The sequence below is a fragment of the Diceros bicornis genome, chromosome 37 (genome assembly GCF_020826845.1).
Source record: "Diceros bicornis minor isolate mBicDic1 chromosome 37, mDicBic1.mat.cur, whole genome shotgun sequence".
Classification (NCBI taxonomy): domain Eukaryota; kingdom Metazoa; phylum Chordata; class Mammalia; order Perissodactyla; family Rhinocerotidae; genus Diceros; species Diceros bicornis.
Window position 1 is genome coordinate 29,125,866 of NC_080776.1, and position 12,849 is coordinate 29,138,714.

Below are 12,849 nucleotides of genomic sequence, written 5' to 3' on the forward strand. Positions count from 1 at the left end.
CCGTAGAGGTAGCCACAGGAACAAAAAGCAAAACTCTCTAATTAATGACGAAATAATTTTTAAAAAGATCAAAGACTATGCATCATGAAAAAACTCAACACAGCATATATAACAATTTGCATTAATAACTATCACATAAAATAATGTGATAGGGCTGAACCCAAACATATGAGTTTCATCAATAAATGTGAATGGCTTAACTCACCTTTTAAAAGACAAAAGGTTTCATTTCAAATTTGGTCCCCAAACCAAGACACAAGTGCACACTGTAATCTGAGACACCTGATTCGACACAGGGACCCCCCCCCCCCCGCCCAGGAAGGGGGTGGAGGAATCAGCGAGTGAGTGGTGGTCCCGTGTCACAGTGGAATCCACCCCAAAGCCCAGCAAGTGACAAACGGGGCAGGCGTTAACGCCAAAAGCCACAATCTAGGGTAGTTATCAATACTGGTGCCTCCAATACCAGGCCAACCACCTTCATGAAGTGCAATCTGCAGAAGATGCAAGGGGTCAGGTGTAGAGACCCACGAACAACAGGAGAATTCGACACAAAAAGGAGACAAACATGAGTAGGGATAAAGAAAACATCAACGACATAATCAGTGGGTAGATCTTACAGGTATTAATCAAAAGTTACATCCAATTAAAAACAATACAGTCTCTTCCCAAGATCACATGGAACAGTCACAAACCTGGTCATTTAGTCTATCGCAGAGAAAATAATAGGAAGTTCCCCAAAGTAAATATATTGTAAGTAAAACACTGATCAAAAAGCAATAAAACTAAAAATATTAACAATTTTTTAAAAGGCCTTCCATCTGAAAATTTGACATGTAAATCTGATAAGGACAGAAGAAAACAGAAAAGCACAGAACATTCACTTATGAAGGTTGATGCAAACCCTCCAGGCAAAATACTAGTAGATAAAAGATATAAAACCACACAATGAAAAGCATACAACTCAGCCAAGTGCAATTTATCCTAGTTTAAATATTAGAAAATCCATTAATATAACACACCAAATTAAGATATTTAAGGAGAAGAATAATTTTATTATTTTCATAAGTGCTGAAAAAACTTTGACAAATGTCAACACTCATTGCTAGAAAACATTCACTAACGTGGGAATCGATAGATCCTCTCTTAACATGATTCCACAAGCATCTATGCACAAGTATGGGTTTCCTGGTTGAGACATATACTGCGCCTGTGTCCATATTTCTATGTATAGTATTAATACCTATGTCGTCTAAACACCTTTGTCCTAAGGCCAGCATCTCACTTAATGGGCACAGTGGGGACATCCCACTAAGACCATGAGGCCAGGGCTCCACTGCTGCTAACGTGGACCTGGAGGTGCGGCCGATGCTGGAAGAAGAGAAGCAGTGAGGCGGGTCACAGAAAGAAGCAGCTGTGTCTGTGGGTCGTGTGAGCGTGTCCCGGGACCCTCGGGCATCCCTGCCAGAACGAACTGAGACAACAGTAGAGTGCAGTAAACCAGCGGGATATAGTAAAAACACGCCCTCACGTACATAAGCAACAACCAGGCAGAGGAAACAGCGATAACTCCATTGACAAGACCAAGAAAGAAGAGAAAATGATTTAGAACTAACTGTAACAGAAAATGCACTGAACGAGGATGAGGAAATCTTAAAAATGTTCCTCAGAGACACAAAAGTAGTGCCAAGAGTCAGTTTCTGAGCATTAATATCCTTCCCTGAAAGGACCCAGCTCCTTGGAGAAATGGCTGATTCCAAAGCTGGGCAGAGAAAGGATGAGGTGAGTCTGGAACCTCCTGTTTTGCTGACAGGGAAGAAACTGTTCTAAGAATGATGAGGACAATGTTGAAAGGACACAGCCTGAAATGGCTGCCACCTCCCAAACCTGGAACAACCGAAGCACAAAATGGAAGGAGAGGTTATAACCCATGCATAAAGCAAAAACTCACGCGTGCACACCGACGTGAACTAGTCGATAAATCATGAAGGAGACAGCCTAGGGCACACGTAAGAATGTGAAATGGGAAATGCTCCTCTTCGGAGATCTGGGTCTGGAAGATGCTCTTCCGTTTCCTTCTAACATCTCTATTCCCTTGCTTCTCATGTTTGATCTGAAATCTCACGGGACCTGACCTTTGTGTGGCGTGAAGTGAAGGTCAGGATTTACTTCACCCACATGGATGTCTAGTTGACTCAGCTCTGCTTACTGAAAAGACCCTCCTGTCCGTACTTGTGTGTGCGCTGTGTCTGTGAGTCTGTCTCTGCACGTGCTGTGCTGTAATTTGATCATTTGTCTGAATTTGCACAAAAGCCACATTCTCTTGGTTGGCAGAGTCACTAATAGGTTTTGGATCCAGAAGCATAAATTCTCCAGCTTTATTCTTTTTCTTTAACATCATCTTGACTATTCTTTTTCTTCTTTCCATTTAGATTTTTGGATTAGCTTGTCAGTGCACACACACACACACACACCTCTGTCTGAGTTATTTTACAACATTGTGTGTGTGTGTGTGTGAGGAAGATTAGCCCTGCACTAACACCTGTTGCCACTCCTCCTCTTTTTTTTTTTTTCTGAGGCAGATTGACTCTAGGCTAACATCTGTGCCCATCTTCCTCTACTTTTTGTGGGACACCTGCCACAGCACGGCTTGATGAGCAGTACATAGGTCCATGCCCAGGATCTGAACCTGTGAACCCCGGGCTGCCAGAAGCAGAGTGCTCAAACTTAACCACTATGCCACTGGGCCTGCCCCTTTTACAACTTTTATTTTGACTAATTTCAGACTAGCAGCCTCATTGTAGCAACAGTGCAGAGAGCCCCTGTGCACACTTTGTCACCCCTCACAAAGGGCAAGGTGCGCTGGGTGTGTTAGTGCTCCAGACCGTCTTCCTGTAGTTCCTGTGGCCAGCCTTGCCCAGGCAGGGAGGGGAAGGCTGTTCCTGGCTGCAAACAGCATCTGGCAGTGACCACTACAGTCCCCCTAGCCCTCCACTCATCCACTTGGGTTCTCTTCGAGTTCCTTCTATCCCATGACTAGCTCTTGGGATGGTGGCAGCAGCAGCCCTAGAGGCCCCACGGTGGCTCCTGCTGGGAGTTCTGAGGCCATAATCCACCAGATCCCTGCACTGCTCGTCTCAGACTCCCACCCCCGGCCTGAGGTGCTGCTGTGGGACCAGGCTGCCCATCCAGAGGTGGATCCAAGCCTCGCTCCCCAGGGTCTGACTGTCAGCCACCCCTCACCAGCTGTGGTTGCTGTGACTGCCCTCTACTGATACACTGGGCGTGTAGGTGCCAGGATGGACTCCCCACCCCATTACACAGAAGCAGCGCAGTCCTTGCAGCCGCGAACATGAAGCTCTGTCCTTTGCCTGCTGGTTCTCTGTCATAAGTTTCCCAAGGTGGCCAGTTGGTGCCCATGGCTCTGGATTAGTGTCCCCTGAGGAAGTGTTACCCCCAGGCCTTGAACCACAGGTCTCCAAGTTGTGCGGACAGGGAGCAGAGATTCCACCACTGGGTTGTTGGACATAATCACGAGAAGAGTCAGTGATGCTGCAGGTACTGAGGACAGAGACCCACGCAACCACTGCTGCTTTGACCCAATCCCACAGGGTTTATCCCCAAACCGTCACTGTAGCTGAGCTTCTCAGTGACCGTTAGTCCCAATGCTGTGTGACCAGCAGCTTCTGTGCACTAGGGACACGGAGAGATGAGGGACAGCTGCAGCCACAGCTCTGCGGTCTGAGAGGTGTCCTGCCCACCCACGTGGGGGATCAGACCCTCTGTGAGCCACATCACTTGCCGAGGGTCCAAAGGTAAACCACAACCAGGAACAGATCATTCCTCGTGAGGACGGGTCATGCCTGCCAGAACCCCAGGGATCTGCATGGCACCTTCCTACCCCACAAGACATCCTTTAATCACCACCTCTATGTCAACCCCTTATGCCACCACTCACACCACGACATATTTTACGTCACTACTTCACTGCTCTAGTGCCACCGTGCCTAGCTCCTCGGGTCCCGTGATGCCCGGTGCTGCAGTGTGAACTTCAACAAGGTACAATACTCACTAGCCAGTACCAACAACTTATAGCAAGGTACCAACTGGGTACACACACTCACCTTGCACCACCACCCTCAGAAGACCAGCTGGTCACTTTCCCCAGTGCACGGGAACTCTGCAGGAGGGCATGGGACAGTTTACTCCACACACTTGCTGGCATCACAGCATCATCACCCAAGGATGCTCTTTCACTGAACCACTCGGCTCTGGGTCTGAGAGGGAAAAGGGGTCACAACTTTCCCTTGCAGCTTCCAGACCACCACTCTTGATTCACTTCTGGTTACGTAGGTCCATCAGCATTGTCATTGGCTGCCTGTATTCCCAACACTCCTCTAGGTTAGTCAACTGTCACCTCGACCCCTCTGAGTCAGGTCGTCACCCTAACTTGCCACCCCTTGGAGACACTACATCCACTTGGCTTCCTGTAGTTAAATGCCATTCCAGAATCTTCTCTACCCCATTGATCCTGTGGTTCAGCCTTATAGCAAGGCCCCTGCCCATCAGTCCTTGTCTTCCCAGCCAGGCCAGAGCCTTCCTCCACTAGGGCATTCCCATTGCCTCAAGGAAGCCAGTGCCCTTGGCCATCCTGGGAACATGGTCAGGAGGTGGGTCTTAGAAAGTAAATCATTTCCAGCACTCATTCGTCTCCAAGACTTCAGTCCATTTCCCAAGACCAGAAAGTGTACTGTTGGTCTAAAGCTCATGAGAGGAGGCAAGGCTGAATCTCCAGGGGAGCAGATCAACAAGGCACTGGCCTCAGGTGAGGTCTTTGCCATCAGCTATGTATATGAACATGGCACGAATAAACCATCATGGAGATGCAATCAGCCTCCAAATCCCTCCAAACCAAACAGTAAAGACAATGGTGTGGGATATGACGACTTTGCTTGATCTGTTTCTTCCCAAACTTTCTTTCCAGCAAAGGACAGAGTCTACTGTCCAAGGTGTGCGTGCCGCCTGCTCTGCTCCAAAGATCCAACCCAGACCTGGCTAGTGGTGCCTCGGGTCCTCCCATTCCCCTGCACAGCTCAGTCAGGAGCCACCAGCCCAAGATCCCCAGCCCAGCGCCCCTGTGGCTACTGCCTCTCCAAAGTGTAATGTCATTAATAAGAGGGCGTCAGTCCCAGCAGAGCTCTCCCTGGGATCCTTTAAGAGGTACGTAGCTTTTTCTCTGAATGTACACAGATCCCCACAATGCAGTCCAGCCTCCTGCAAACCCAAACCCTCTGACAACTGGTGGCCTAGGCTTCACTCCCAACTGCTTGTGTGTGGGAGCTGGAGGGGAGGAGGTCTGGGGGAATGTGGACTCGGGGTGTCGTGGAGTGAGATGGAGGCACAAAGGGAGATGGTCAGAGACTTGGTGAAATAGGAGGAAGCAGGAGATGCATCTGGTGGTCCCACTGCAAGGGTCCAGAAAGGGACCATTTTGTTGGCTTGTTATAGCAAAGGCTATGTTTCCATTGAATGTCAAAAATCTTCTTACTCATGGGGTATTCTATTGGCAAAAAGGTACTGACTGTGAAAAATTATTGGTGCTCACATTTTAAAAGTAAGTTAAAATATATTTTCTGATAGATGGAATTGCATTTATTTGGTAAAGTGGGATTTTGTTTGGGATTGTAAGGTAAGGGGAGAAAGGACCCCCTGCTCGTGGCCTGAGTGACTTTTTAACTTGGAATGTGAGTAGGAGAGAAAGTGTCCTTCACACAAAGATGCATGTTAAAAGCACCGGCATTTTCCATGTTGACCTGCCCTCCAAATATCCTATTTGAGTACATTTTTCAAATTCTGCCATCATATCCTAAAACCGATGCATCCACATCTTTGCACAAGACCGGTGAAGCAGACGGAAACCTGGCCGCAGAAATGGTGGGCTCATTTCTGAGTGACCTGATGCCTGAGGGCAACAGATACCCCTCAGCCAAATACACCACATTGATCAGACTTAGAAGTGATTTGGGGTCCATGACCTATGCTCACAGGGCAGCATATAAATGGAATATTGGAAGCCTCTGGGCTAAATGAAATATTTCTGAATTGGTGATACATATTCAAACACAAATCCCAGAGATTTTAAAACACTTTTTGCTTTACAAATAAATAAAAAACGAAATCAATATGCAATAAAATGCAAGGTGTTTCACCTCCAGTGTAATGAACAAATTTTCTAATTTCACAGATTTTCTATCAACATGAGACAATCCTCCTGTGTAACAGTTTTGAGGACCATTTTTAAATCCACGGTATTCTGTGGGTTAGTATTTCCAGAGTGTGGTCCATATTGTGATATGTATTTTTTTTGGTGAGGAAGATCAGCCCTGAGCTAACATCCATGCCAATCCTCCTCTTTTTGCTGAGGAAGAACGGCTCTGAGCTAACATCTATTGCTAATCCTCCTCCTTTTTTTTCCCCCCAAAGCCACAGTAGATAGTTGCATGTCATAGTTGCACGTCCTTCTAGTTGCTGTATGTGGGGTGCCACCTCAGCATGGCCAGAGAAGCGGTGCGCTGGTGCACGCCCGGGAACCAAACCCAGGCTGCCAGTAGTGGGGTGCAGGCACCTAACTGCCAAGCCACGGGGCTGGCCCTGTGATGTGTATTTTTAAACATAGATGAATCTGACCCTGCATGATCAAATACCTTTGGACACCTCTAGGAGTTGGGGGGATCCCTACTGGGGGCATCTGGGAGCCTTTGCTGTGCCAGCCCACCCCCCCAAGGAAGCGCCATCTGTTGAACCGAGGACGCCTTACTGTCAACAGCATCGGAGGGTCACAACTTAGAAACGATGTCCTGTCAACAAGAGATCTCTGAAATAAACTTAACTGGGCAGAATTTAAACCTTTTTAAACATTTAACGAGGTTGATGTCATATGAACAACAAAAAAAAGGTATGTGATTCACAGGGGATGTTTCACGATAAAGTAACAAGTGAAATGGCGTGCTATGTGGGTTTTCTCCACAATAACCAGGGCACAGGGAGAAGGGGTGGAGGGTGACCATGAGCTGATGGCTGGTGATGGGTACATGGGTACATTGGCACAATTGTCTGCTTTTGCAGAGTTTGACTTTGTCAATAATAAACAGGTTAGAAATAAGAAACAAGGAATAAAGAAAAGAAAGAAAACCAGCAAGTCAGTGATCTTAACAATTAGGCTTCTGATTAATTGTATCATATTTCATCACCGTATAGTTTTTCACCCTCTGGGACGTATTTTAATCTCTCATTCCTTGGACTGGCCTGTGCAAAATCTACCGGAACAGACACATTTTAAGCAATAACAAAACCAGGTTTTGTGAAGGAAATCATGTGTTCACCATTCGTCCCAGCCAGCGTCACAGTTGCAGTGGTATCGAGAATTGATGCAGGTCCCCACGACTCCACAAGGACACTTCTGAGCATCAGGCAAAGAACCTCCCCAGTAGGTGTGCATCTCATTGGCTCTGCCAACCCACCAGCTCAGGGGGGTTCCGTCTGAAAGACAAGAATGAGAAGGGTGATGTCCGCTGGGCCCCCATCCCTGCCACCCCGGATAGCCCTGACCGCCCCCCCCCCCCAGGTTGTTATTAAGAAACCCACAGAGCAAAGAGAAGTCTGCTTTAGAAGTGATCCTCTCCTTCACATAAGCAGGATGGTGTTCTTTGGGAATTCTAACCACGCTTCCTGCTTGTCTGGTTGTGTCAGTCCATCAGTCCTGGAATCACTGCTGGATCTCGGATCTTGAAAATGAATAACAGAACCTAATCCTTTAGTCACACTATTAAATAATCTTTAGTCAGCAAATTCATGCGATTTCTTTAAGAACCACATTAAAGAATGAGTTGCCGTTACAATGAAAACAGCATCAGCAGCTGTTTGTAAGTGGAAGCCAACATCTGATCGGGATTGTGACATGCCTCTTGGATCAAACAACACAACACAGAGCCGCACGTTCTGGGAAGCGCTGACTTTTCCTCGTGCATCCACAGAAGCCCCCCCAGCTGCAGGCCTCTTGTGGGCACCATGGGGCCCCAGTGGACACACCCTGCCGGGGCCTGGGCCATCTGGGCTCAGCTGCACTGGAGGGCATTCTATCCATCTGCAGAGAGGCACACAGAATCTCCTGTGTGGAAGCCCAGCACTCCGGGGTCCCTGACTGTGGCCTAGAGCCTGTGGCCACCTGGCCAGGATTCTGACATAGAGCTGGATGCCTCCTGAACGCCCAGGGCCACAGGACGAGAGGGATGGGCATTGCCAAGGGCCCCAAGAAGCACCCAAACCCCAGGAGAAGGTGACGAGCAAAGAGCACATGGGTGCATGCCCACCCAGAGGGGCTGGTGAGGTGGATGCACCCATGGAGAACCATCCAGGGCATCTGCTCTAAGAGGCACTGGCCATTTCCACGCTCTCTTCTGGACCGGTGAGTGGTCACCAGGGGCCCGAGAATCGGAATGTGTGACCGTGCCCAGCTCCCCGTCAGATTCAGACCCTCCCTCCCCAAGACTGGACAGCTGCTCACAAGCAAACCCGTGGCTGCCCTGCCGCCAGCTCCCAGCACTGGTGAGAGTGAGCTGTGCACAAAGGCAACAGAGAGGCATTTGTTACAAATTAAGCCGAGTGCTAGTAGCTGGGAGACAGAAGATATTTAAAATATTTAATATTTATTTTGATAATAACACTTTAAAATTTTAATTAGTTCACAATTATGCTTTCAAAAATCAAAGAGGAAAAAGTATCACTGCAATCCAACTTATAATTGGGTTTTTAACTCTAATTTCCTCATCTTTCCAATAAAGCAGCAATTATCAAACGGTTGTAATGACATCAAGGGCCTTTGGTTGCATTTGTGAATTTTTAAATATTCTAGAGATTTGGGGAAGCTATAAGAAAAAATTAATAAAATAAGAGAAGAAATAAACAAGAAAATAAAGGCAGAAACAGGAAAATTCCTTGTGAATCAGGAGTCATGTCCAGGAACCTGTAACTCAGTCTCTGGCTGGGGGACCCCAGAGTCCCACTTCCTGAGCCTCACACCCCAGTCCCCCAGCAGGCAGCCCCAGCAGCAAAAGTGCCCCTGTTCCCTAGACTTCGCCAACCCCACCCCGGTTTCACTCCTCGCCCACCGTCTGAAACCACCCATGGGACCCTGAAATCCTCAACGGAGGGTGTCTGTCTCCATCTCCCTCTTCTGCCCCTTTAGACTCTGGAAACTGGAACCTGCTCCCCTCCACATCCTGACCTCACCCCCCATGGCCTTTCTGCTCTTTCTGTCTCCATTGCTGACCCAGCTCGTTCAGTCCGTCTGTCTGTGTGTTTATCCATGTTCACACTCTTGACCCGCAGACCCTGAGGGATCTGCAGGAGGGACATGTCTTTTGTCCCCATGCTGCGGCCCTCACTGGAGCGTCTCTGCTACGATTCTCTCCAACTGGATCCACCTGGGAGTATTGGGGGTCACAGGAGGCCGAGGCCCAGACCAATTGCAGTTTCTCGGGAGCCTTGTGGGGGGCACAGGCACAGCACCTCGACATAAAGCTCTTTCTGTGGTCTTCGGACACCTCTCCTTCCATCCTCACCACCTGTTCTCTGACCTTTCACCCCAGCCGCTCTGCCTGCCTCCCGCAGACCAGCCCTGACCTTCCCAGAAACCTGTTCCTGCTGCATCTGTCAGTAAAGGTCCACCCAGAGCCAGCCTCCAAAGAAATGCCCCGAGCTGCACCTGTCTGTCCACATGCTCTGAGGTCACCTGTGCACATTCTCATTGAGTCAAACAGCCCTGGGGCTGGAGGCTGGAGGCGGGACCTGCAGAGGTGACAGAGGAGCCGGCAGGCGGGAGCGACCTGCCTCCCGGCCCCATGCCTGCAGTGCCCGGGGGTTCTGCCTGTTCTCGGACCCCCCAGCTAAGCCCATGGGAACTTCCCACGTGCTGGGACACAGCTCACGCCCCTGAGTCACCTGCAGCATGAGCTTGGGCCCCGGGTGACTCCACGTCTCGGGTTGCAAAGTATGACTTCCAAATCCCCATCCCCTGTCCTCAGCTGCCCCCTCAAAGGCTCTGGGATGTCTTGGGTGACATGTCTAAGTGACAATTTTACTCAATGTTCTCAGTGGCAGCTTCACCAAGTCGCCCTCCCACATGTGAGGAGGGACACAATTTCGGGGCAGGCAAAGGGCTCCCTCTGTGCTGTTCCTCTGGCAAGGGCATCCTTCCCTCCTCATTCCAATCTGTCTCCCACCCCATTTTGGAGCATTCCTTCTCTCTCAAAGGGGCCCACCTGTGGGCAGGTGTGGTGCCGAGGGAGGGGCCCACCTATGCAAGGGTGTAGTGCTGAGGGAGGGGCCCATCTGTGGGCAGGTGTGGTGCCGAGGGAGGGGCCCACCTATGGAAGTGTGTGGTGCCAAGGGAGGGGCCCACCTATGGAAGGGTGTGGTGCCGAGGGAGGGGCCCACCTGTGGAAGGGTGTGGTGCTGACCGCCGGCCTCCATAGTCTCCTCCTGTGGGATGCACTGCCTGCCTTCCCTCCATTTAGTGACCAGCTCACCTTGCCCCACAGCACCTTCTTCCCCTCATTCTCCTTAGAACAATCTTCAATGTTTACGTGTCCTGTTTTTAATTCGGGGATCAAAACTCAACAAAGACAACAAAACTCACAAAGAATTGAGCCCTGAGCTGTCTCATACTCCCTATAAATGAAGAATGGGGCAGGTGACAAGGGCTTCCCAACAAGGACCCTTGGCTCAGGGGACCCAGTGCCCCCCTCACATCCCAGGGCTCACGGGACAGATGAGGGGCCCAGCCGCAGGGGCAGAACTGAGCTCCAGGAGAGTCGGGAGGGGGGTTCTCTGCACTTATGGGGAGGCAGGAAGGCCACACTGACAGCGAGTGGCCATCCCCCAGTTGTGGGGGAACCTGACCCTGCAGGCTGCCGGTGCCCAGAGGTTGACAAGGGCGTGCACAGCAGCATCCTCTGGACCTGACACGTATCGTGACGTTCACACGGCAAGCTCACGCCCGGGGCCGGGAGCCCTTGATTACCCTGCCCCTCTACCTGTGACTCTGTCCCTTTGTAAGAAAAGACATGGAATGAAGGTGGCATTGGGTGAGGTGGCTTTAATTAGAGCTTGTGTACACTCTTCTCTCACTCCCCTCATTGGTAAAAAGAGGAGCGATTCACAAAATTCAAGGACGAATAGGAATCATCATAAACCACATGCAGCACCACACCTCATGCTCGCATTAAGAAACCAGGATTTGGGAGCAGGTGTGGGTTAAGCCAGGGGCAGTGCTGAGAGATCCCTCTGCCCAGCAAGGCCCGAGAGGTCCCTAAACAGGAGGGTGCACGGTCGAAGCAGAGTCCGGAAAAATGCACCTGTTCATAGAGAGTGAACTATTGGACGGTTTGGAAAAATCTGGAGGCCAGAAGCAGAGGAGAGGCTGGAAGGCCTTCCAGCAATGAGGACCAGGGACATGAGGAGTTGATGGGGACAGAAGAGAAACAGTGACACAGGGAGATGTTCTGAAGGGAGAAAATGCTCACCCTGAACTAGCATTTAGAGGCCAACTGGACACACAAGAGACAGCATGGAAAACAGTTGGGATAACTGTCTGCCCACCATGAGGTCAGCAGGCTGCCCCTGGATCAAGCTGGATCTGCACTCCATATGCCTGCAACCCCACTTCACCAGGTCAGGTCAGGGCCGGGAGCACCGGTGTGACCTAGGTTTGTCAGTGGGACTCCAGGGGGCCCAGGGCCACCTACCTCGAGTGTCCCAGAGCCGAAACCTCCTGCAGTGGAACTCCAGCTCCTGCTGGCAGTGCCTGGCACGGCCAATGGTGGCCAACAGCTGCTCCGGGCTGGCCGTGTACTGGAACACGGCCCTGTGCGGGCTCTCCCAGTCTGCACCCTTGACCCTGGTGAAGGCCGAGCCGTTGTGCCGCAGGACGGTCCAGGGGACGTCTCTCGGGAGAGCGGGAGAGAAAGAGGAGGGTCACTGAGCTGGACACAGGGATGTGAGCGCCAGACACCTTCCAGCACAGGCCGTGGGACCCACGCCATGGGACCCTGACCCTTAAATCACAGGGGAGCGTCCTCCCTTCACGACACGGGTCTGTGTCTGAGCTGATCCTTTCAGGAAAATGTACATTTCTGTGTATTTATAATGTTTACAGGTGAGAAAAAGGAGCAGAACTAAATTATTAAATTTCTGTAATAATCTAAAATGACATAATCAAACAATGGCTTTCCCCTCTTACAAAACCCTGCTCTCTGTGGGAGAAGGCGCTCGCCGCGCACCGCCTGCGCGTCAGCACCCTGTGTGTCCGTGTCCCGACGGTCAGGCCCCGTGCAGGTCGTTGTGGCCTCGGGGGATGCACAGCCCTGACTTGACAGGCAAGAGGGAGCAGCTTCCTGCCCTGACACTTGACCCTGCCCTGCGGTGGGACACGGGCCTGAGATGGCACCGTGACCCCGGCCACCTCTTTCCCAGCATAACCTCTGTCCACCTGGACATGATGGCTGGACTACAGACCCCGTGAGCGCTGGTGCAGAGGAGGCGTGTGGGCCCTCCCAATCCCTGAGGCCCTGAGTCCACTCATGGGTCCAGCCACCCAGCATCGTCTGTGAAGAGTCAGTCAAATGGTCTGTTTCTATTGGGATTTGTCCAGTTAAAGGGCCTGAAAAAACCACCCCATGGACTTGGTTTTGTTGGTTTGTTCTTTTATATGCACCTCCATCCTTCGTGGCCGGGCACGTGGCCTGGAGAGGGGGACGTGGCACAGCCCGTGGCCAACTGTGGCATCAAAGTGCT

The 12,849-nt window shown here is 50.6% G+C and overlaps 1 protein-coding gene across 2 annotated transcripts in view; it reads right to left on the reverse strand.

Moving 5' to 3' along the window:
• LOC131399210 (contactin-associated protein-like 4) overlaps window positions 1-12,849 on the reverse strand; it is a 174,435-nt gene that overhangs the window by 44,636 nt on the left and 116,950 nt on the right. For both annotated transcript variants that reach the window (XM_058533395.1, XM_058533394.1), the window contains exons 13-14: window positions 11,802-11,999; window positions 7,380-7,536 (exon numbers count right to left, since the gene is read on the reverse strand). In XM_058533395.1, the coding sequence (XP_058389378.1) occupies window positions 7,380-7,536; window positions 11,802-11,999 (355 nt within the window). The remainder of the gene's footprint in view (window positions 1-7,379; window positions 7,537-11,801; window positions 12,000-12,849) is intronic.